This window comes from Arachis stenosperma, chromosome 6 (assembly GCF_014773155.1).
Source record: "Arachis stenosperma cultivar V10309 chromosome 6, arast.V10309.gnm1.PFL2, whole genome shotgun sequence".
Classification (NCBI taxonomy): Eukaryota; Viridiplantae; Streptophyta; class Magnoliopsida; order Fabales; family Fabaceae; genus Arachis; species Arachis stenosperma.
The window spans coordinates 4,096,370-4,122,796 of record NC_080382.1 but is presented as its reverse complement, the minus strand read 5'-3'; the positions used below and the strand labels follow the sequence as shown (position 1 = coordinate 4,122,796).

General features: G+C 35.0%; 1 protein-coding gene and 1 pseudogene across 2 annotated transcripts; both read right to left on the bottom strand.

The window, feature by feature from the left end:
* Positions 1-11,914: 11,914 nt before the first annotated feature.
* LOC130933507 (uncharacterized) lies at positions 11,915-18,210 on the bottom strand (annotated as a pseudogene).
* Positions 18,211-19,426: 1,216 nt separating this feature from the next.
* LOC130935507 (mediator of RNA polymerase II transcription subunit 14-like) lies at positions 19,427-25,274 on the bottom strand. 2 transcript variants are annotated; one of them, XM_057865275.1, is made up of 7 exons: positions 24,725-25,274; positions 23,391-24,467; positions 22,762-22,859; positions 22,499-22,673; positions 21,399-22,392; positions 20,292-21,292; positions 19,427-19,913 (listed from the first exon to the last, which is right to left on the bottom strand). In XM_057865275.1, the coding sequence occupies exons 1-7, from the start codon at positions 24,935-24,937 to the stop codon at positions 19,569-19,571; spliced, it is 3,903 nt and encodes a 1,300-aa protein (XP_057721258.1). In that variant the 5' UTR covers positions 24,938-25,274; the 3' UTR covers positions 19,427-19,568. The 2 variants fall into 2 exon arrangements, with proteins under 2 accessions (XP_057721258.1, XP_057721259.1); XM_057865276.1 differs by having other exon boundaries at positions 22,762-22,856.
* Positions 25,275-26,427: the final 1,153 nt, after the last annotated feature.

Genomic DNA, 26,427 nt, shown 5'->3' with positions numbered 1-26,427 from the left:
GTAAATCATATATTTGAACAATGCATACTAAATAATTCATAGTAACATGTTATATTAACATTAGTAACCTTACCTGCACGCAAGCGGAAAGCTTGGTTGCGATCGCACAGGTGCTAGGAACGGTAACCGTTCCCAAGCCCATACACAAAGCAGCGCCAATGGACCATCCACATCTTTACAATTATAACGTGATGCCCGACATAGTGTCCTATACAAATGTGCCAGGCAAGCTGAACCCCAACTAAAGTCCCTAATCTCAGCAAAATTACGGAGCAAAGGCAAGAACTTCCAGTGGATTGTCATTCCGGACTTGTCACAAAATAAATTTGTGCCGAACAACAATAATATATGAATCTTTACGTACATTTGCCTGCCCAAGGCGGTATCCAACTGCATGCGCCGCTTTAGGGTGCGGAGCCATGCAAGTTTGACACCGCTTCCTTTGTGATCAGCTGCAGTAGGTACTGTCGCAAATTGTATCATGAATTCATTTTCGAGGCTACTACTACTGCTATCTGTCAATCCTGACACCGGTAAACCATCCGTGGGGAGTCCAAAAATCATTGCAACATCTTCCAAGGTAATCGTGCATTCACCGTATGGAAGGTGGAATGTGTGAGTTTCCGGGCGCCATCTTTCAATCAAGGCATTGATAAGTGCATTGTGCAAAGTAAGTTTTCCTAGTATCTGAGATATGTGATAAAATCCACTATCCCGTAACTCGATTTCAACTCGGGGATCATACACATCTTGGTGGAGATATCTTGATCCCAAATCTCTTGAATTCTGAAACAAAATAAGAAATATAATGAGTATCAAAAACAAAAACAACAACAACAATAAGAACAATAATAATAATAAATGAACAAAGATAAAAAATAATTACATATGGTGGACGATCCAGATATTCAACAATATGATCTTCAGGACGCGTAACGTCACGAACCATATTCTGCGTTTATTTTTTCCTGAAAAAAATATATTATATAAACTTTATTAGTCTGAATTTAAATATTCATATTTAAATTAAATTTGAATTTAAAAAATTAACTCTTATTTAAATTTATTATATTTAGATATTTATAAAAAATATCAAATATCTGTAACATATTTAAAATATATTTAAATTAAAAAATATTTTATATCAAACTTAAATATATATTTAAATACATATTAAATTAACAATTAAAATATTTTCAATTTAAATATATATTATGACTATAAATATATTCAAATTCAAAGTTAGATATATAGTTAAATTCGAAACATGTTAAATTTATATCTAAATTTAAATTATTAAAATATATATTTACTCAATTTTAAATAAATACCGAAAACCAACCAAAATGTAATTAACGACATTTTTTGGACTGTATTTTATTTCAAAAAATATATAATTTTAAATTATAAATATGTATTTTCATACTTTCAAATTTTATTTAAATTTAAATTTAAATATTTAATTAAAGCCAAAATATATTTACAGTCAGATTTTAAGGTAGATTTAAATATAAATTTAAATTTTAAATATATTCAAATTCAAATTTAAATTTATAATCAGAACCAACGTAAACTTAAAGTCAAATTTAAATACATATTTAAATTTAAAATATATTTAAATTTAAATTATAAATATATTTACATATGTTTAAATTTAAATTTAATTTTATAAACAAAGCTAAAATATAGTAACGTCAAATTTATTTATATACATAAATTCAAAATATATTTAAATTCAAATATTAATATAAAATTAAAACTGAAACATATTTAAATATTTATTTAAATTTAAACTTTCTAACATATAAATTAAATTCACAATTATATTTTATTTTCTGATTTAAGTAGCCTAACTAAAATATTAAATTTAAATTTAAAATATATTTAATTAGTAATAATTACTAATTAATATCATCATCATTCATCTAAATATATAATAAAGGTATATTTTTTATTTATATATTTTTTTAACTACTAATAAATAAATACTATTTAATTTAAATAATAACTATATATATTATTATCACATTATCTCTATTTCAAATAAAAAAAACACACGGTTAATCTACTAATTATATTAATAATATTTAAATAACTTACTTGTTAAAACTTGAAGAAACAATAAATTTGGCAAATGAAGATGAAGTCTCTGCAGGAGGAAGCATGGAAGGATAGAACTGAAGAAGTATTAAAGAGTAGAAGGAAATGAACGTTTGAAATTGTGGTTGTCTCTGAAAATGTTTGTAAATTGGGAAAGCTCGTGTACATTGACGAGAGAGAGACAGTCAAACATCACCTTATTCACGGGCTTGCAGTTCTTTGACGCGTGTCGACCATGCACGCAATACGGGTTTTGCGTATTGTAGGGGAATACGCACTTTGCGTATTGTGCTTCCCAAAGAACGCGCCCCCAGACCCCTGTTAAACACCATTTTCTCTAATATTCTCGTAAATCTCACTCTCTTCATCAATAATGAAATAAAAAATCCGCAATTTGTAATAGACTAATAATTTATAAAAAAAATTATCCCAAACGATAAAAATACCCCACCTTGCTACGAATTTATGAAAAAAAAGTATAATCCGTGACTAGATGCAGCAATTTATAAACGTGATTGTGATGTATATTATCATGATTGACATAATTATGATTTAGAGTGGTCAAATATAATGTCGGGTGTCATTAAATCAATAAAAGAAATTATAAAAAAAATATTTTTTAGTGTATTTGATAAATTTTTAATAATAAAAATAAATAATACATAAAAAATAAATTAAAAATTTATGCACCAAATCCAAAAAATATATATATTAGAATTTTAGAAAAATTAATATTAAATATATATTATGTATATAATATTAAATATGAATACAATGATAAAAGATTTTGTGTTATATAAAATTAATTAAAAAAAACATATATACTCACGTAAAAAGTAAACAATTTATAAAAATTTTATTTTATGTGAAATAAAATTATAATATTAAATATGAACACAATAAACAAGATTCTATATTATATAAATTTAATTTTAAAAAATATATATACTCACGTAAATAGCAAATAAATATATAATAATTTTATTTTGTGTGAAATTAAATTATAATATTAAATATAAATACAATAATAAAAAAATTTGTATTATATAAATTTAATAAAAATATATATATATAGGTAAAAAGCAAGCAAACATAATATAATAATAATAATAATAATAATCTCATTAATTATTTATCTAAAGCTAAATGTAGCTTCTCAAATATTAATGAAATTATTAGACTGAATTTAAATAATAGATTAATATTGAGAGAAAGATTAAAAGATAAAAATTAAAAAATGAAGAGACTACATAAATTTTTTTATTGTATTTAGTATAAAGTGTATAAGATTAAATTATGTCTCAACATTTTTTTTTATTTCGGATACATATAAAGACTGAAACAAATAAAAATAGTTAAATATATTTTTTAAATGAATATTTTAATATTTAAAAATTATAAAATAAAATTTTAAACATAATTAAACAACCTTAATTTTAAAGGAGCATTTTATTATTTCCAAGATTAATTTTAAAAGGCTATTTTAATATCCTAAAAATTAAACATAAGAGTATTTTAATATTTTTAATATTAATTTAAATTTTTAATTCCTAATACAATTAAATAATATGAATTGGTTCTTTTAAAATTACTTTAATATTGTGTTTTTATAAAAATTAATTCCAAGGGTATTTTAGTTTTTATTTAAAGTTTAAATTTATAATTTCTAATATAATCAAAAAATATTTATTCTCAAAGAGTATTTTAATCTTTCTTTTAAAAGGATATTTTAATTTTTTTTAAGATAAACTTTATTTTAATATTAAATTAATATTTTTAATTTTTAATGCAATCAAAGATTTTCAAATAATTCTATAAGTATAATTTAGTATTTTAAAATTAATATGTAAAATATATTTTAGTATTTTAAAGAGTAAATAGTCAAATTAATTTCTGGAAGATCACTCGTTCTCTAATTTGGTTTTTGAATGATTTTTTAATTAAATTCGTCCTTTAAAGATTTTAAATTAATCATGTTAGTCATTTCGTCACTTCCATTGTTAACGATGTCAGAGTTTATTGATGTAGTACGTTAAATAACATAACAACACACACATAGTAGTTCTAATTGACTATTAACATTATTAGTTTATGAAATTAGATCAAATGAATCCCAAATTGAAGAATTCCAATACCTCAAGTTCTCCCCTCAATTAAATTTTGATTGGACCAAATTTTATAAATTTATAATGTTAATAGTCAATTAAGACTTTTAGATTGCGTTTGATTTTAAAAATAGGACAAGACAAGACACTGCGAACTAGACAGAAATGACAGAAGCACAAATTAATGTTTTTATATTTTGTTTGGTGATAAACTAGAACAACCTATGAAAGTCTAATTTATTCTCAATTTTTTATTCAAAAAATTTAGGAAAAAATATAATAATAAGATTTATAATTATTAAAAATTAACAAGAATAATGAAAGAAAAAAATAAAAATAATAAGTTGTGTCTCTTATTAGTGTCTCTGTATCTTTCTTGATTAGATGAACACAAAATATACTAATTTGGTGTCTCTTGACACAATGTCTCTGTTCATGTCTCATATGTCAAATAAAATTTTGTGTCTCTGTGTTTCTGTCTCAGTGTCTCATGGTTGTAGGTTCCGTTTGGTTGATGTATATGATAAGACATAGACACAAAGACATAGACATTAAAAACATGGACATAAAATATTTGTGTCTATGTATTGTGTTTGGTAAAAATAAAGAATAAGACACACATATTTTAAAAAGACTGAATTACCATTCATTCTACCACAAGTTTTATTATTATTACTGTACATCCATTATTCCAAACACTATATGTCATCACCATTGAATTTTTATTTCTTTTAATATTCTTTATTTCTTCTAATATCATCTTAAATTATCATTCAAATATTAAATATATATATTTAAAAAAAATAAAAAACTAAAGCTCAGAATTTATCAAAGATTAATCAAAATTTAAATAAATAAAAATTAAATGTACAATTTTTTTTTTGAAAAAAATAGAAAGATAAATTTAGTTATAGAATCTAAAAGAGGAAGAGAAAAAAGAAAGGTTTGGGGAGATAAGAGGACAAATTTTAAAATTTCAATAAGGGTAAAAGAGTAAAAAATTAGTGTCTCACAAGTTGTGTCTTAGTGTCTCACCAAATTGGAGGTACACAAATTTAATGTCTCCGTGTCCATCCGTGTCCTCGCGTGTCCTTCGAAAATCTGTGTCTCACCAAATCAAACAGCAGACATGTGTCACTGTGTCTATGTCTCTCAAACCAAACGCTGACAAACGCACTCTTAGATGTATGCTGTGGTGTCACTTAACGTGACATATTAGCATATTTTTTACCCATCAACAAAGAAAGTGACAAAAGGACTACCATGAATAATTTAAAATCTTTAAAGAACGAGTTTCATTAATAAAAGATTTTCGAGAACTAATTTAAAAAACGAGTGATCTTTTAGGAACTAATTTGACCATTTATTCATACTTTAAATATAAACTACAAGCGCATTTTTTGTTTTTAAACTAATGCTATAAGAATCTTTTAGTCTCTTAAAACAGAATATATGAAAAAAACTTTAAATTTTTCTTAAAGTTTAACTTTGTTTGAGTTATAAAAAAAGTATTTTGGATTTTTTAAATGAATTAAAAGTGTAATAAAGGTTTTTTTTTCTTAAATCAAATTTTAATTTTTAATTTTTAATACAATCAAACAAGATGAATTAATTTTATAATGACATTATTTTAGATTTATTTTTTAAAACATTAACGGTAAAAGTTATTCCGAGTTGTAATATGAAATCATGGTGGGTTTTGAATATGGACATGAGATCCAAACACTTAAAGTTAAGGGTTTTAATTTGTTTGTCGAGACGGTAGTCATTTTTAACACGTGTGGGCAACGCCATGTAGATTGAAGCTGTCGTTATTGAGTCGACTTAGATACAGTTTATTTTGTGATTTATCCATTTTTTATTCAATATGTAGACTGGACCCATGTTTAATGGGTGTATATATGAATAATTGCTTTGTTCTTTTTAAAATTATTGTGAGAGAATTTTAGTTTTTTAGAGTTCACATTTATTATGTCAAACACAATTAAATAAATTTTATTTTAAAAGCGTATTTCAGTGTTTTTAAAATTAATGATAAAAAATAATTATTTTTTAAATGGATTTAGTAGGTATTTTAGTCTTCCTGCAATTAAATTCAAATTTTAATTTGTAATATAGTGAAAAAACTTAAACCTAAAGGAGCATTTTAGTCCATTTAATATTAATCCTAGAATACTAACTTTTAATAATATTAAAAAAAAGTTTTTATCTTTTTGAAAAATTAAAGTATAATTGTACCTAAAGATTCAAATAATATGTTATTTTCACAGGTTACATATGTGTCTTGTTGTTTTTATTCACGTTAGATTATTTTCTTCACGATTTTAAAATTGTTGGTGATATTTTTATTATTTTTGTCATTTAAAATTATTTTTTTTGACACTTATATTCTTGAAAATATTTTTAGTAATTTATTTTTATTTTTCTATTTTTTGGTGACATAGCTAGATTTTATTAGATAGACTAATTTGTTTATAATTTTTACAAGATAATATATACTATATTTTGATTATCCAATTTTTTTTAATTGATGAAGGAACAAATTTATATATTTTCAATTTTAAAAAATGAATTTATGTTTTAAAGTAAATTTTTCATGCCTTTTAATAAACTATGTTTTATCCATGTAAATGTTTTTTGCTTAAGAAAAAAAATATTCAACTCAATTTTATCTCAAACAAGACCAATAATGTCCATTTTCATCGCATAAAGGTATAACAAAAACTATTCCTAAAAATTTGCACAGTTCACTCTAAGTTAGTCAATTAGTCATAACTACTCCTGCAACGCTATTCTCTAGTTAAAAACAAAAGTTGAAAACTACTGTACTTACAATACATCTGTCATTATAGCAAAGTTCTAAAAATGAACTGGTCATCGAACCGTTCTAAATACTAATTTATGGTTCAATCAGTTCGACTGTAGTTCAGCCGAAAACCCATTTTTAATAAAATCATACATAAAATATAGATACACACAATAAAACATAATTATAATCTAATATAAACTTTAAAATATTATCCAAAATAAAAATATTACATAAACCACATTATTATGATCTCTTTCAAATACAAACTCAAAAGTCAAATTAAAAAAAACAACCATAAAATGTCATATGATAAACTATTCAAAATTCTTCACAATCCTACACCACACAGTAATAAAAAATCACAGTTCACAGATTAACTAACAACAATGACGATTAAAAAAAATACCTAGAAGAGAGCAGACTGAGCAGTGAGCACACAAGGGACAGGGCACGATCGGAGGGGTTGACGCGACTAAAGGGGAGGAGCGTGGTGGAACAGAGCTAGCGCTGACCGGATAGTACTGCGCGAGGAAGGCAGGAGACGAGATCAGTTGCAGCAGCGACGATGGCAGTGCAATGGATGCAACTTCCAGAAGTTGCAACGGCAACCGTAGAAGGGCGGTGACTGGACGGAAGGGAGGGATGAGGGAGGAGATTGATGAGAGGAAGGAGATGAAGAATCAGACGGTGAGATAGACGAGGCATGAAGGTGCTGTTGAGCGTTTTAGACTTTGGTAGTTTAGTTAGATTTTCTCTTTCTAAACCAAACGGTGGGGTTTTGGACTTTTAAGAGAAAATCGACTGGATCTCAGTTTGGTTTGACCGACCGAATGCGGTTTTTAAAACTTTCGTTTAAAGTATCTTACCGATTCGTTGTTTCCACCTGGTCACGGTTCGATCTGTAACACCCTAACACACATAGTCTTATGCTTAAGTCATAAAGCTGAGGTGGCAAGATATTATGACCTCTAAAAGTATAATAATAATAATAATAATAATAGATAGATAGATAGATAGATAAAAGGAATTCATATCGAGGAGCCTATGAAGAAAAGTTTAAAACAAAAATCGTAATGTTCACATGAAACGGAAAACTTGTGTACGAAGAAAACTAAGGTTCGTAAACCTAAATATATAGAAAGTAAGGGTAGAGAGTGAAGGGTACAAAATAACAAGCTCCTAACTCAGCCTGTGAAACTAAGGCTAGTCGGACAGTATTTACATACATATATACATACCCCAAAATCCCAAAATACAAAGATAAACCCTATTTCTCTATAAACCTCTAAAAGGTACAAAATAAAGTAGCTGTTCAAAGAGTCAAGTACATATATAAACATAAATTGTACATCAAAATAACACCCAGAAAATCGCTCCGCTACAGGAGTCCAAACGCCTACTGGGAAGTCCCTTGACCTGCATTTGAAAAACAACAATACAGTATAGGGTGAGAACCAGAGGTTCTCAACATGGTAAAGGTATCACGCATATAAGATATAAGGTCCTGGGAATGCCAGAAGCAATCCTAAAACATCGACACTCAGATATAAAGTTTAAGGAACTAAAAACAAAAGCCATAAATAGGTGGTCGTCTAAAGGTTCTTAACCTAACCAAACTTAACCTGCACACTAATCTTTTTCACCTCTCCTCCGTCTCCTATGATGAGTTACACAGACAAATAAACAAAACAAGGCAAACACAAGAAGTTCACAGATAATACATATAGCAATTATAACAAATATCATATTATAATCACGTAGGCAATCCCATATAATTCAAAAGCAAGCAAATCATACAATATGCACATGATGTTTGCCTGTCATATGGCTGTTGATATCAACTGTCGGTTACGTAGCTAACCCGACATGTCCTGGTAGATGACCATATGAAATTAATCATGGAAAGAATTCCAAGCTGACATGGGAGAGTTAACACCCCAAGCTCAATGATAACCATGTGCAGGATCCTAAGCTGACATGGGGAGACAACACCCTAAACTCAATATCATCCATGGGACGAACCCCAAGCTGACATGGGGAGAACAACACCCCAAGCTCAATATTAACTAATCATTTCTCATAAATATCATTTTTCACTCTCAATAATAATTCATAGCTCATCACATCTTTCTCAACCACTCATTACCTCTTAAAAATCTTCCTTCATCTCCAAGTTACCACAATACCCTAACTTCCTCCTATTATTAGGCTTATTAACAGGTTATAGGGCCAAAGGAATGAAAATAGAGGTTTAGAAGGTCAAATTTGCTTTGAAAACACAAAATAATGATTCGCTGAAAATAGGGGTATGCGTACGCATACACATGTATGCATACGCATAGGCCTCTTTTTGGGCAAGAAGCGTACGTACGCATGCATCTGTCCGCGTATGCATGTACACTAGACAGAATTGAACGCATGCGTATGGCTCCTGTATGCATTCGCATAGGTACCAAACAGAATGTAATCAATGCGTATAAGGGTGTATGCGTACGCATGCAAGGCTTTCCTAGCAAAAAAATTGGCTAAGTTTGGAATCTGCAGATTTATTATTTAAAATCTCAAACTTTCGACGCGCATAATTTTTTTGTTTTAAAACATTTTTCATCCGTTCTTCGAACGGTGTAAACTTTACAAACCTAATTTTTATATAAAATAAGTTTAAAACAATTTGAAAATCTGGAAGTCAAGTTATGCCTCGCTGAAGTTTGGCCAAAAACTAATTTTTCACAAAACCTCAAAATCTCAATTTTCATTAAATCTCAACCTCAATTCAATTTACCATATCTATATCCATCAACATAACAACATATGATACCAAACTAATGCTAAAATCTCCACACATCAATCATACTTTAATCTTACGCACATTCACACTTAAATGTCTCAACTTAACCAACAATGTTATTAACATTCATATATACATGATCAATATCACCAACTTGTCAACCACTCATCAATACACCATATAGCATTATATTTCCACTATAACTATGATCACCAACATATATTCAACTCATATCAACAATCATCATCACAAGCACTAATTATTCAACATGCTTAATCATTCCAACCTAACCTAAGGTCTTCTAGCCTAAGTTTTTTACAGAACATTATATATAAATACGCGAAACCTAAACCATATCTTGGCCGATTTCCAAGTATTACCCAAGGCAACCCACAAGGCAAAAAGCAAGTCTTCTCACCACAATTCCAACTCTAGCACCAACCCAAGCTTCCACCAATCACCAATGTCCACAATTCAAACTCTTATATATATACACCTAAATTCAATACAAAATATACAAACTCAAAGAATTAACTAGAATTGATGATCTTCACCTTATCCAAGCGTCACACAAGCAAAAGTGAATATTTTTCACAAGTTAATTTTAGCCTAAACATCAAGACATTGAATTTCAATAACGAGAGATCTAAATTTTTGAAAATTCAAGAGAATGAGAGGCTGATACGAGAGATGAGACTTACCTATGAAATTGTTCTGATGGAATCGTAAAGCTCGACGCGGTGAACGTGTGGCCGCAAACGGTGCGGCGATCAGAGCTCCAGATCGAAAATTATTGGGATTTGATTATATGAGTGAAGGCTAGGGTTGTTACTTGTTCTTCCCCCTTCTTTGAATGTTTCCAGCGTGAATGAGGTTAGAGAGGAGAAAGGGGAGCTGTGTTGGTAAAATATGGTTGGGTTTAATTGGGCCTTGGACTATTTTGGGTCCGGTTCAACAAGTTCGGTCTGTTCGACTTAATTTTGGATCAAATTCTTTAAAATTAGTGTCAAATTTATCGTTTTAATTAGTTGTATCCTAATTTAATATAAGATTTACATTTTTAATTTTTCTTATTAAAATTTAATGTATTAATTAATTAATTACTAATTTAGCGGATTTTATACGATCAACCAGTTTAAACTGATTTTTAGGATCTTGTATTATAGTAATAGTTAAAAGAGAATATCTGTGTATTTATACAAATTAACTTATACCTCTTTATCTTATAATTCATCATATATATATATATATATATATATAAATAATGTTTAATATTGTTGACAATAATAATAATAATAAAAATAATAATTTATTAATTCAGTTATGAAGTATACTTGAAACTTAACATATGTTTAATTATTCATGTACTTAATTTAACAATATTTTTCTATTGATACTTTAAATATTTCTAATAGTATGTTTGATAATTTAGTTTTCATGTTAATACATATACTAAAATGGCTCAAAAAATAAAAAAAATTGAACTTTCGAAACACGGATAAACAAAATAAACACTAGTTTGACACTAATGTTTTGCCAATGAATCAATATGCTTTTTCTTTAGTTTGTTAAAAGAGAAATAATTTAAACATACAATTAATTAATAATAATTATATTTTTATACAGATTTTAGAAGTATTTTGTATATAAATAGTGTTTTCATATGGATGAATTTTGTATATAAATTTTTAAATGTGTTTTTAATTAAAAAAAATTGAAAAAATAAATAAAAATTTAATAACATTTATAAATAAGTAATCCTCAAATAATATTAGTCAATTTTTATATTGATTTTGTTCACATAATAACAATTTATTTTTTTAATCTTAATTTTTTAATTTAAATTTATTTATTTTATATATTTTACGTGTTAAATAACTTAAAATATTTTTTTATAATTTATTTTTAATTATTAATATTAAATTTATAATTTTAAAACTATATACTATTTAAAAGAACGTTTAAAATTTATTATTTTGTATTAGTAATATTATTAAAAATATATTACTAATTTTTCTTAAAATAATATTTTTTTTCTTCGGTTCATCAGATAATATGGCAACAAAAATATTTTACATAACTGGGTCTACTAAATAAATAGGGCAAAAAACCCTAATAAGCCAAGGCAAGTTGCAAATTACCTAAATAAGCCAAAGTGAAATTCGTTTCAGCAATGAGCCAAGCCCTATCTTTATATAATTCGAACCAGCATGGTTCGAAATAGACTTCTTAATAAATCGAACCAGCTTAGTTCGAATTAGGCTGAGGAAACTTTGCATGTAATTCGAATCTACCTAGTTCGAATTTCAATCCAAGGTAGTTCGAACAAGCTTCGTTCGAACTATAGCCAAGTTTGCAACGTATGTAATTCGAACCAACCTGGTTCGAATTACCCTTAGCGTGGCTCCTTCATAATTCGAACCTACTTGGTTCGAATTACTAGTGATTCGGCTATATAAGGAGTTCGAATCAGCCTCATTCGAACCATTCTTTCTTTCTCCTACCCCACCAAATCTCAGAGAAAACGACACAGATTCTCTCTGACGAAGACCTGAACAGAATACTCTGCTGATGGGGGACGATCCGGCACGGTTATATCGCCTAGACGGAGTTGCTCATATAGCCGGGGTCATCAACGACGAGGTTAGTACGAAAATATTTTTGATGCTAGCGGTATATGTGACTTAGTGGTTTTGTTTTGTGTTGGTTGTTTTATGTTAGTGGTTTAGTTAGAGGTTTATGTTAGTTGGTTTATGTTAGTTGTATGGTATAGTTGTTTTATGTTAGCTATTTTATGTTAGTGGTTTGTGTTAGTGGTTTGTGTTAGTTGTTTTATGCTAGTGGTTTCTGTTAGTTGTTTTATGTTAGTGGTTTGTGTTAGTTGTTTTATGTTAGTGATTTCTGTTAGTTGTTTTATGTTAGTGGTTTGTGTTAGTTGTTTTGTGTTAGTGGTTTGTGTTATTTGTTTTATGTTAGTGGTTTAGCTGTATGGTCCATGTTAGTTGTTTCGCATGTGCTTCTCCTTCATGGAATTTTGTGCGGTTTTATTTAGTATGATGTTTAGTTGGTGCTTTATTATTTTGGTTATCTTTGTTGTTGTTTATGAAGCTGGTTCTAACAATGCGGTGCATGTCACGTGCAGCCCCAGCGATGCATCAGGAGCATGTGGCGGCAGCAGGGCATGCGACTCGATGACAGATACGTTCTGTACTTGCAGATGGCCGGACTATACCATCTTGCAAGGCTGAACGATAGATGGTTCCGGTTAGACGAGGCCCTTGTCAGTGCATTCGTCGAGCGATGGCGTCCGGAGACGCACACATTTTACATGCCGTTCGGAGAGTGCACGATTACACTTCAAGACGTGACATACCAGTTGGGTTTGCCAGTGGACGGGCGTTACATGAGCGGCTGCCTATCAGAGTTTCATTTATACATCCAGGATGCCCGTCCAGCCTGGGTGTGGTTCCAGGAGTTGCTTGGAGTGGTTCCACCTCCCAGCCAGGTTCAGAAGTACGCAGTGAACTGCAGCTGGTTTCAGGAGACTTTTGGTGAGTGCCCCGATGGAGCCGATGACGAGACTGTGCGGCGATATGTCCGTGCATACATCATGATGTTGTTGGGTACGCAGCTGTTTGGGGACAAGTCTGGCAACCGCATTCACATCAGATGGCTTCCCTACGTAGCTAGGCTGGAGGAGATGGGTACCTATAGCTGGGGTTCTGCAGCACTGGCATGGTTGTATCGGTGCATGTGCCGAGTGACGAACAGACATGTGGTCAAGTTAGCGGGCCCACTTCAGCTACTTCAGTCTTGGATCTTCTGGCAATTTCTTCGGTTTAGGCCTTTTGGATATGAGACGTTCAGCTGGCCATTGGCGTCGAGGTACTCTTCTCAGCCTTTTCTATTTCATTTTAATATAAATAAATCCATGTTCATTAATAATGTATTAGAAACCCTAAACACACATTTAAGTTGCCATAAGACACATGTATGATGCAGGTGGTCAGGATACAACCCTTCTGGTAGTGAGAAGGGTCCTAGAGTGGAGATGTGGAGGCTGAGGATAGACCGATTACAGGACAGGGAGGTGAGTACGCTACTTAATAAGTTTCTTTATTTAACCACACTTTATGAGTTGGCCTGACAATGGAGAGTTCTCCGTGCAGTTTATCTGGATGCCGTACACCACTCCCGACGTACTTCAGGTTGTGCATCCAGAGATTTTGGAGCCTCGGCATATGGCGTTGTGGCGGTCAGTGACGTCGCTGATCTACTTTGCCGTCATAGAGTGGCATCAGATAGATAGGGTTCTTCCGCAGTTCGGAGGGGTGCAGCCCCCTCCGAATCCCGCACTGAACATTGACTTTCTAATGTCGAAGGATGGCAGAGGCGGCGATCGATGGTTTCCGTACGATCTTCAGAAGTGGCATCTGTATTGGGAGTCCCGTGCGGACACGGTGCTGAGGTTTGATGTTGTTGCCGACCCTGGACCATCACATTTGTTTCTCGAGTGGTGGAGTCAGCATGGAAAGAGGTTCTTGTCTCCGGATATGCAGTTGGGGAATCCGAGAGCCATTCCTATTCTAGTTGAGGCCTCACAGCGGGGTGCCGGGAAAGTTCCTGACATGGATCGTCCTGAGGACGTGCCTGACAGGCGCAGGGTTGAGAGGAGAGCTCGTGTGGGCACACGACAGAGCCAGCGTGAGTGGAGGTGGCTTGATGCGGCTATAGACGATGATGACCATGCTGGTCCGGCTAGAGGCGGACGACGAGGCCAGGGAGGGAGACGGAGAGGGCGTGGTGCCGACGACGATGACGACGATCAGCATGGTCCGGTGGGCGGGGATGGTGCAGGGGCTGTTGCAGTTGGTGGTGTTAGTACCCACGATGGCGGACATGGAGGAGAGTGGTATGGGTCAGGTATAGGTGATGGGGCTGAGCCTGGTGACACTGGACTTGGGCCTGTGTCTCTTGGGAATTACTTCGTTGGTGTACCCGCCCATGACCAGCCTCAGCAGGAGGGTACCCCTTGGGTTATTCCGGGATCACAGTGGTCAGATTTCCTTGGCTCAGATATGCTTGATGTGGACATTACTGCCATCATGCAGGAGGACGTGCTGGCCCGGAGGCGTGGTGAGACCTCCGGCACTCAGGCACCCTTAGACGTTGATCTGAACGAGCCTCCTACGGCATCTGTTGGTGATCATTTTGGTTTGGGAGGCACCCCACCATCCGCCTACGCTGCGGCATCAGAGTCTGTTGTTGGGCCGTCTGCGGCACCCATCCATTTTATGCCACCTGCACAGCCTGCCCCAGACGAGGACGCCGATGAGATCGAGGATGAGGAGCCATTTATCCGCAGAGGTCAGAGGGCACGGGTACCCCGTCGTTGTTTTACGGGCTCGCATCTGTTTAGATGATTCACTTTTCATGTAGTTTCTTCCTTAGAGTTCATTCATGTGTAGTTTTGTTGTTATTTTAGAGCTGTGTTCCTTTGTTGTTATTTTAGAGATGTTTTCCTTTGTTGTTCGTTCCTCGATTTGTACTTTGAAAAAGGATGTTTACCTTTTTTACTCAGTGACATTTTTTTTATCATCGCATCATTAAACAGTCTATTATGTACATTTATTTATTAAATTTTGCATTTAGGGGACTTGTAACAAGACTCAAAGTGAAACATAACATATTCATTACTTAACGCAGCATACACAATACATGAAAGTAAAAAAATCAACATTAAAACTTAACTAAAATAAGTACTAACGCTAAGAACATGGCTACTAAGGGCCCCCAGTGTGAGACGTTCCACCCAGCTGTGGGCAACTCCGACGTGTGTGTCCGGGTTGGCGACATAGGCCACATCTCTTTGGACGGTTCTGATCTGCCTCGTCCATATTCGTCCGTATCCTAGTGGATCTAGGACGACCCTCTCTCGCCCGCCTCTTGTCAGGGTCCGGAATCACCGTGGGCCCGTCGTAAGGTGGCCAGAAGCCCTCCGGGATCGAAGGTGTGAATCCCATCTGATACACACTGAATACCGAACTAATATAATAGATGTTGTGAACGTAAGAGGTCCAGGTAACCCGTGAGTAGGCACAGCATGCAAGTGCATGCTGACACGGAAAATGAAGTGCCTAGAAGTACCCGCAGTCACATGTCCGAGAGGCAAGCGATACCCTGTAAGTACCCAACGAGAACGAACCAGTCGGAGTGGTCTCTGCTACGGTGAATTCGGAGTTATCCCGGTCATACAAAGTCACCGTGAAGCACCCGGCCGTCTTCAAGTTGGCCTCAATAGACTTCACCAAGTGCTGACTGAATTGTTGCCCGGTTTCCATCTGGGTCTTAGCCTCTCTCCCCTTGCGAACAAAGAGTTCCGCAAGCCTACCATATGTTGCCTTCACCAGGGAGGCTACAGGGAGATTTCTGACACCCTTGAGAATTGAGTTCACACACTCGGAGATGTTCGTCGTCATGTGACCGAATCTCCGCCCCTCATCACGATACTGAGTCCACAAGGAATAATCAATCCGGTTCGCCCACTCACACATCGCCGGGTCTTCAGACCGCAGAATATCAAACCAGTAATCAAATTCAACATCGGTCTTCGCATACGCCGCATTCACTAGAAGCCTTCGTGCGTCTTTGCCCTTGAAGGTAAGGGCAAAATTAGCCGCTACGTGTCGAATGTAGAATGCACGGTATGTAGATGGAGGTAACCAACCTCCGTCAGGAGCCTCAAGCGTAGCCTTGATGCCGTTATGCCTGTCCGATATAACCAGCAGACCCGGCTGTGGTGTCACGTGCTGTCGAAGGTGCGAGAGAAAGAAAGTCCAGGACTCTGCATTCTCACCCTCTACTAGTGCGAATGCAACAGGTAGAATGTTGGAGTTCCCGTCCTGTGCAATCGCGATGAGCAACATTCCCCCATACTTCCCATACAGATGTGTGCCGTCAATGCTGAGTAGCAGCTTGCAATGACGGAATGCCTCGATACACGGAGGAAAAGTCCAGAAAAGTCTGTGAAAATACACTTGAGACTCGTCCACCTGTCCTCCAACTCGAGCGGGGCTCGTCCTTAGGATTGCAACAGTTCCAGGCATCGTCAGCTGGACTCCCAACACCCACCGAGGAAGCTCGTTGTATGACTCATCCCAATCACCGTAGATGAGGGCAACAGCCTTCTGCTTTGCCATCCAAACCCTCCTGTAAGTCGGCCTAAACCCAAAGTGTGCTGCCGTGGCATTCAGGAGCACCTTGATGCTGACGGATGCATCAGCCCTAACCATTGGCATAATGAACGCCGATATCACATGATAATCCAAACTCCTGTGGTCACTCGAGATGGAGGTGGCAAGACAAGTGTGAGGTCCATTGTACCGTTTGACCTCCCAAATGCCCTTGCGCTGCCGGAGACTCAGTCGAATCAACCATGTGCACCCATTCCCAAACTCTGAACACTTGCCCACATACCGGCGATAATCAGACTCCACTACCTTGTACTGTACCCCTCGCCGGATGCTGTAAGTCTTCACACTTAACAGGGCCTCATCTTTATCCTGAAATTGCTGACCAACCTGGAACTCTGTCAGACCAGCAGTCCCTTCCGCATCTCTAGCTCCAAATCCAACAGAGTGCCCAGCAACCCCCTCCTGCCTCATGGCATCCAAGTCCAAGGCGGAAAAATGTGGTGGATACCGCTGTGTGCCAGAGCTAGACTCACCTACCGCCAATGCAGGGTCACTCGCTCCAATATCATCCCCGCTGTCATCATCAATCATATCCGGCTCGACGTCATCCTCCTCTGCATCACCCAACAATCCGTCTCCAACGCCAAGCGGTGCAACGCCCTGTAGAGCGTTCGGCAGAATATCAAATGCTCCTACCTCGTCCCCTCCCCTGCCATTGAGATTAACAGCAAAAGAGGGGGAGGCGACAGGTTAGACCGGTGGCTCGTACTCAGGAACAGAGGTAGAAGCAACGGTAGGCCTGGAACTAGAACCGACTGCCGTGGCTAAAGTTGTGGTATTCCGGTTCGAACCCCCTGAGCTGGATACCACATCAAGCAGCTTTGCCAACAATTCTGGTGTCCTTACCTCGGGAAACTGCCGCCGACAAAGAAACATGACTTGTAAGTCCTCGTCACTACTGATCGTGAAACAATCATACTTCACGGTATCCTGGAGGACCGTGACTGGAATGCGATAGTAAAACTTCTTAACCCGCTTCGCACCTTCCTGACCAAGTTTCATCAGCACAGATCTAACAAGGTCATCATAGCTCGTCGTAGGACTCACGACAATACAAAGAGGATCCTTATCTGTGAACTTCACACCGGAACGAGTTTTCCTCTTAATGGATCCTCTGTGGTGAACCAAAACAACAAAACTCTCCTCACTAGCCATCTTACACCCTCTAATGAGAGCAACTCACGTTTACAACCATATATATACTGCTCTGTCTCCCACTAATTTGAACCAGCCTTCATCACATTAGGGATTTTGTAATTCGAACCAGCCTGGTTCGAGTTACTTGATGCAGCTTCTCTCTCTCTAATTCGAACCAGTTTGGTTCAAATTACGTGCGTTGCTAGTTCAAACCTACCAGGTTCGATTTATTTGGTTCGCTTTCCTTGTAATTCGAACTACACTGGTTCGAATTATTCATAGACGCAGTTCGAACCAGGCTGGTTCGATTTATATTAATATATGGTTTGGCTCATTACTGAAACGAGTTTGGTTTTGGCTTATATTCGTATATCCGGCCTGCCATTGGTGGATTCTTGTTTTTTGTCCAAATTATTATATTTATTTATTTCCATATTGCATGCAAAATAAATAACTAATGTTTAAGAAAGTTAATTACATAATTTTATCTTAATAAATTATAATAAGGGAATAAAATGCAATGTAACATATATATTTCTTTTTCATAAAAAAAATACTTTTAAATATATATTAAATAGAATAATTATTTACTTTAGACGGTGTTGCAGCCGCAACCAAGGGCAAAGCTACACGTATGGGAAGGGGGCAATGGCCCCTGCCCAAATTTTTAATTTTTGTTAAAAAAAAAAGAATAATAGACATAATCTCAATTTTTTTTATTTTCCAGTCCCCTCTTTTTTTTTTTGGGTATACTTTTTCAATCCTCCTTTCATTTATAACAAAAAAATCAGATCCATTTTTATATAACATTAACAAAGTATAATAGTTATAGACTTAGTTTAATAGTTTACTTTATTTAAAAAATCAGATCCATTTTTATATAACAAAAAAGAATAATAGACATAATCCCAATTTTTTTTATTTTCCAGTCCCCTCTTTTTTTTTTTGGGTATACTTTTTCAATCCTCCTTTCATTTATAACAAAAAAATCAGATCCATTTTTATATAACATTAACAAAGTATAATAGTTATAGACTTAGTCTAATAGTTTACTTTATTTAAAAAATAAAATATAAATTTTTTGTTCTCAATATCTTCATCCACTCAAATTTCTCAGTTTTACTTTGCAGCAAGTAATAATTTTAGTAAATTATTAAACACCGTCCCTCTAAATAGTTAATCTAGCTTCGCCCCTGGCTGCAACCACACCTGATCCCCGGCAAAGCAACTCATGTCAACAGCAAAGCAACCCAATCACATATAGAATGGTTTGTACATGATCAAGTCCTTTTGGCAGTTAAGTTTAATTAAGCTATTTTAATAGTTTATTGGCACAATACTTTAGGCGGTGTTGATCACCGGCAAAGCAACCCATGTCAACAGCAAACTGTTTCCTGTTGACCGCGGACCACATCAAAGACGTCGATAGGTAAAAGTGAACTTGGAACAATGCCCGGCCCACCTCGCCCAGCTGCAGCTAACATGGATAGGGTTTGATTGGTAAGACCACCAGGAGCAGACATGGCAGTGTTTCCCGCAGGACCAGAGGTAGACATGCCAGTCTGTTTAGGTATGGAAGATAGAGCAGCTGCAACTCCTGGAACAGGACCAGCTCGAGCTGGCCTGGTTGCAGCAGCCAGAGCATGCAAGGGAGCCGCAGTCAGCCGAATGCAATCCAAAAGCGATGAAACTTCAGCTCCATTTATGAAATCTTCTAGAAACTGTATAAAGTAAAAGCATAAAAAACATTCTGATCAAATGATATTGTTGTATCTACACAAAAATACAATTTCACATGTTTCTGAAACCAGTTACTTCATGTAAGTAACTGGTTTTTTTTATCACCACTGAAATAGCAGAAAACAGATGCAATTTAAGCATTGCAAGTTAAAAGAAAGAAAGCTGATAAATAAACTAATTTCAAGTATTTTCTAGTTCATACTTCATACTGCAAAAATCAGCCAACAAAGCACAAGAAAGAAGCTCCACAATAATGTCACTCAATAAGTAGCATAAGTAACCAGAGTATGTAAGAAATCGACCAGCTGTAGTCAAAGGAAAGAAACAAACAGCAATCAGTTCACGAAAAACAAACCTACCTTAGTATGGGGCCAAATTTGGTCTGGAGATACATGCATTGTGCAACCCTCTTTACCAGATTCCCACTCAACAACAAAACGAGCAAGGACAGCTGAACCAAAACTAAACCACATGCTCATCAGTCCAACTGCCTCAATCTTGAATGCTTTTCTCATATGTTCTGTAACTTTCTCCGCAGTGTCTGAAGCAAACTTTGTACCCGATACTTTGGCATCAGAACTTGTCTCTTCTGACTTCTCATCAGCTCTTACCCCAAGCAATTGCCGCATGCCAAGGGCAAAAGTTCTTGCATTAGCAAGCCTTTGTATATCAGCCACTAGTTTCTTTATACTATCTACCTCAACTGACTGATAGCTCAAAACAACACCATCTGGATCATAATGTATGTGTGAATCAATGTCAGCCGTATTGGCGATTCGAACACCTGAGCCCCATGGTGTAGCACTGCTCCCTTTCTGAAGCTCCCATAAATCCCTGAAGTGCTGATCATTTATTTTAACATCCCAATGCATGCAACCAGGTCTGCCAAGTCGCAAGCATATATGTTGCCATGAATCACCTCTGGCAAATGGAAGTCGGAACCAAATATTAGAGGATGCACTTCTTAAACCCACTTCTTCGACATATGAGATATCTAATGAATCCATTTGGCTCGTCAGCCTAGCATGCTTAATGCAAAGTGAACAGTGCCGGACCACACGAAGCAGGGCTGCTATATAAATGCTAGATGGGGCATTCCCTTTATTTGCTTCTGCAATCAAACTTCCATAGCTGTATCCTTCAGCCCTAGATATCATTTCACTAGGTACAACCCCTTGTAGCAAAGACAGTTGAGAGCCAGATGAATCCAAATTCTTTCTCCTCTTGCAAATTGCTGAGTTGTTTTCAAGACCCTGAAGAGATGGAATCAAATTCAACATATCTGAAGCTGTTCTCTTCCGAGATCTTTTATCGTGTTTGGGTATAACATCTTCATTGCCTGTGGATTCCATTGCCTGGGCTGCAAATAGTCATTTCGGCAGTGACGTGTGTTGTTAGGTAATATATATAACAGCATGCAAATACATTATATGATAAAGTTGAAGAGAAGAAAGAAAGTATCTTACATATGGGAGTTGAAGCACATGAATTGGCTCCAGCAGCCTTGAGTGATGCAGCTTGAGGTCCATTAGGTTTGGAATTAGGTACAGAGATGCGACAACTAGTTGGTAGAGGAGGAGATAATAGTCGAGATGACAGACTTCCACCTAAACCATCATTAGAGGAATCACTCAGTACTCTAAGTTGATCTTCATCCATAGCAGTTGAGGACATAATGTCAACTGAATGCGGAGATTTAAGAGAAGCCAGATCCTGTTCAGACTTTGAAACAAATAACCTTTTCCCAGCTGCGCTCCTTCCTTGTCCTGTGGAAATTGATCCAACAGAATTGGATTGAACTGGGCCCTTCACACTGCCTGATGAGAACATGGAATCACTATAGTGGTTTGTAACACCTGAAGGTTTTGTTACATTGTTAACCTGAGATGTTTGCATGCCTCCTTCCCACTTTGGAGATGGGGTCCCAGCTTTTAGACTATGGAGACTCATTGGGACAGAACCATAATGTGAAGGTAGGGATCCATGATTTTGAACAGAGAATGGAGATGCAGAAGAACCTTTCTCAAGTCCAAACACTTCATCAACAAGTGATGAAAAACCTGAAGGATGACCTTTTGCATTCTGTATGGAACTCTCAAGTCGAATATCAGAAAGAAACTCACGTACAGATTCTTGATTTGGACAAGCAGCATTGGGCAAAAGAGAGTGTAATTTTCCCCAGTCAACCAGGCTTAAATTCATTTCATCTTCAAGTGCCTGCAGTTGTCCTATATCAATTCTTTTGACCCGCAGCACCTGATTAAGGACACCAAATAAAGTATCTTTTCCAGAAGAATCTGGCTGAGTCTCTAACAGCTTAAACAAAGGTTTAAAATCCTTATCAAGTTCCATCATCAGGAAATAAGAGCTCCCACAGTCTGGAAACGCCATAATTAGCATTGCTGAACCATTCAAATTATTTTTGGGTACTTTAACTGTACTGAATCCATGCTCGAATACCTACAAGAATGCCCAATAAGCCAGTGGTCTTAAATTCAGTCCAAAATAGTTTGGGAATTTGTCTTTTTCTTTTAACAATAAAAGGAATGAAAACAGGGAAATATACCTCTAGCCCTAAGACTCTTCCGATAGATGCAAACAAGTGCAATAAACTTTTGCTTCTCAAGCTTACAAATACATCAGCTGCAGTCATAGATCCCTGATTCAAAGCTTCTTCACATTCTAACAATGCTGAAGAAGCAACTATGTTTTGCGATGATTGAAGAAGGAAACGGCCATTTCTGAATAACATAACAGGGACATAAATTTGAGAAACTAAACTCAAATGCCTAAGATCTTAGGAAAAAGCATCTTAGAAAAGTAAGGTACCTGATATTAACTCCAAGAGTAAAAAAACATGAGGCATAGGCACGCACACGCAACACCTCATACCCTTCAGATTCCTTGCTGAAGCATTTATCATCCTTCTACACACAAAGCCAGCTTCATCTTTTAAAATTTAAGGAATAGTTGAAAGGGAAAGAGGTAGGATATAATATTACAAGATTTGTAAAAGGGTATCACAAATTCAGCCACAAATTGCATCATAGCTTGCAAAATTTAAAGGCCAACTGTGTTTACTGGAAAATTAACTACAAGTCAAAAGTGTTCAGCAGCAAAGTATTTACCAAGCAGCGGAAATTCCACACACACACACATACATACATACATACATACATAACAGACAGAAGATATGAGAATCTAGCTACAGATAGTCCATGCAAGAATGATGAGAAGTACTTATGGTGGCAAAATACGAAAATAGTCAAATATCCATTATTCACAATATAGTTCTCGAAAGTTACAAGCATGTTAACAAAGGAAAACCCCAAATTGGGGTGATACCAAAGAAGAAGCATCAAACCACATATGCCAAAACCCAATAGAAACAAAAAAAATTGCCTGATGTAGCATATCAAATTGACACTCCAAATGTTCCCTAACAAATGTACACTAACATGTTTATATTCAACATCAGGTCCACCCAAGTGAGACTGGAGTACAACATCATCCGCTGCTCGACAGACGTGGTTATTTTTTCCCAGTTCTCTTTTAATTTCCAGTAGACGAGTATACCGGTTGCAGCTAATAGCTCTTAACAGCAACCTCTCAACATCAATACAACTCTGGTCCAAGAAAAACTCTGCCTCCTTGCCTGTTAGTGGATCTATGACAAAATTGCTGTGTATGCACTTTATCTGAAGATCTGGCCCAGGTTCAATTTTTATGAATGGGCATGCACCTGAGTCAGACATGCCAGCATTTTTATTGAACTCCAGCCAGTATATGATTTTTAAACCAGGAGTTCGAGGACCGGATGAATCAGATTCCCTGTCAGGGTTCTGCATGGAACTGGAACCTGCCGCATGACCCATTCCACCGTCGGATATGAGCTCATATCGAATTGCATCTTTCCATTTTCCCTGTCGAAGAGCATGCACTTGCCTGATGACAGTATCCATGACAAGTGAAACACATAGATCGTGAAGAACTGAGTACAATATTGAAAATGGATTTTCTGCCACCGCCATTCGTCTCTCTAGATCATCTCCGAGAACATGGCGCCGCATTAATTCCAGTTTGATAGGTTTTTTCTTCTCACCAACAAGCAGCTCCAAATGTAATATCCTCCACATGGACAAGTGTCCCCTGTAACCAAGAGTCACTAAAACCTTAAACTCTCCATCCACCTTAATCAATGCCGTACCATCGGAAACTTTTATCTCGGAAATTTCCTTCGGAAGAGAAACTTCTAGCAATTTCGACCGCACAAGCGCGTCCAGCTTCTTCAAAGCAGGCTTTTGCTGTTCTTCATTCAAGGTATACTGAGTACCAACATCCTCTATACATTTAGGCAACCGCTGGTAACTCCCCGTCAAGAGAATGTCAATGGCAGAGGGCACATCATAAACCGGAGCACGGGCTTGCTGAAGCCCCTCGTGTATAAAAAACAAAGAATCCGCAGCTTGAGTAAAACACATATCGTGATTTGAAACAGTCGAAGCCAGCTGGTGGCAGTGCTTTATCAAAGGAACCTACAAAGCAAAAAAACCTATAAGCACATCCCATCCAACAAAGAAAGAAAGAAAGAAAAAACTTCCTTTCCCTGATTTATGACAGCTTTTAGTTTTCAGCTCAACCAGTGCCCCCAAACCACCCCGTAATTCTATTCATTATCAATTATGTATCTCTCAAATACACAAAGTTTTGGAATTTGTAGAGACCAATGGATTGAATGAAGAGTAGTGCTATGCAAGAAAAAATAGCAAGATTTGATTTTTGGCGGGGTAACCTGTTGGCACCACTTGGAGAGCACATTGAGGCGGATCATGCGCTGCTGGGTCTTGTTGAGGAACTTGAGGAGACTGATCTTCCTCTCTGTATCGGACAATTCGGTGGACCTGCATTTATCAACCAGTTCTTTCAAGTTGTCGTATGAATCTTGGGCAGCTCGGGAAACCAGGGTGGACAGCTCCACCGTCTGTTGCCCTAACTCCGCAGCCATGTCTGTCTCTCAATCCTCAGAAACTAGGGTTCTCTTTTCCAATCTGTGTATATTGTTCCAATTCGAGCGAGCAAGGAAGCAAGAAGCAAGAAACAGGTATGAGCAGGAAGCAGAATAGGGCTTTCCCTCTCTCTCTTTCTCTCTTACAGAGATTCCCGTAGACCAGCTTTCCTTACGACACGTGTGTTTTGTGGAGCAGCTTGGCACGCAACGCTGGCGCAAGAAATTGATGGCTTGACTAGTTGACTAGGCATAAGCAACGAAAAATCATTATTCTTGAACCCTTTTTGGTTTTCTTTCTTAACGCAGGGAAGGAGTACAAGGAAGGGATTCGAACCTGCAAACAGTGGAACAGGATTTTTCTTTTCTTTTTTTAGTGTAACCTAAAATTTAAAGAAAAATATTTGTTGATTATTTCAATTCTCAGAAAAAACTAGAAGGTAGAAATAATACTAACATTTGAATTAAATAAGTATGTTAAATAAGGCTTGGTCTTGCCTATGATATCTTGTGTGATCATATATAATTTTAAATATTTTTTTCTGTTAAGATTTTTTTTAAATTATTATACTTTTATTTAAAAAATAAAAAACCGTCACTTTATTTTTATTTTAAGCAAGTAACATGTTTTGAGAAAAGTCAAATTCACTGAGGTTTTAATAAAGAGAAAATGATGCTTTTCTCTTGTAAGATATTTAAATGATTAAAAATATTATTTATATACTAAAATCAGTTATTAAAATTAATTATTATATATTTATATATAAATATATATATTTTTTAATTCATTGTCAATATATTTTATATTTTTATATATATTTTTTATTGATAATTGATTTTAATGTACATCTAACATAATTATTAAATAATATATTCTTTTCTTATAAAAAATAAATAACATTTATTTTAATCTATTTGATTAAAATTCACTTTTATAGCTAACATTTATATGATTAATAAAATATTTCAAATAAAAAGATTAACTATCTAAATTTATTTAACTTTTTTTTAAATTTCTTTGAATTTTTTAATAATTATAAAAAATATAATTTAGAATACACTATATTAGCTATAATTTTCAACTATAAATATTTACCATCTTTAATAATGATTAATACTAAAATAACAATTCAACTATTTAAAAATAAAATCCTAATTGATCATGCTAAAACAAAGTCAAATACTCAAATTATCCCAACAAATTTTATTATCTTCATAATAAATATTTAACTACTAATCCAATGCCAAATAAATGGAATTATGTATTTAAATACCACTTAAAATATTAATTTTTATGTTTTTATTGTAGATATATATATATTATAATTTTAATTAACTTTATTTTTTTACTATTATTATTTGCAAAAATCTTCTTTTATTGTAAATTTTATTTTAGGTGTAATAAAAAAAATTGCGTCATGCGTATTTAACTAAAAAACATTAAAATGATTTTTTTTATTTTAAGAATAAAAATTAATTTTTTTGGACTA

Excerpts from the sequence above, each read along its gene's own strand:
- LOC130935507 (XM_057865275.1), bottom strand. The coding sequence starts at position 24,937 with ATGGCTGCGGAGTTAGGGCAACAGACGGTGGAGCTGTCCACCCTGGTT. Across the intron at positions 22,860-23,390 it reads CTGATGTTGAATATAAACAT|AAGGATGATAAATGCTTCAG; the intron begins GTTAGTGTACAT and ends CTTTGTGTGTAG. Across the intron at positions 19,914-20,291 it reads AAATTTGGCCCCATACTAAG|TTTCTAGAAGATTTCATAAA; the intron begins GTAGGTTTGTTT and ends TACTTTATACAG.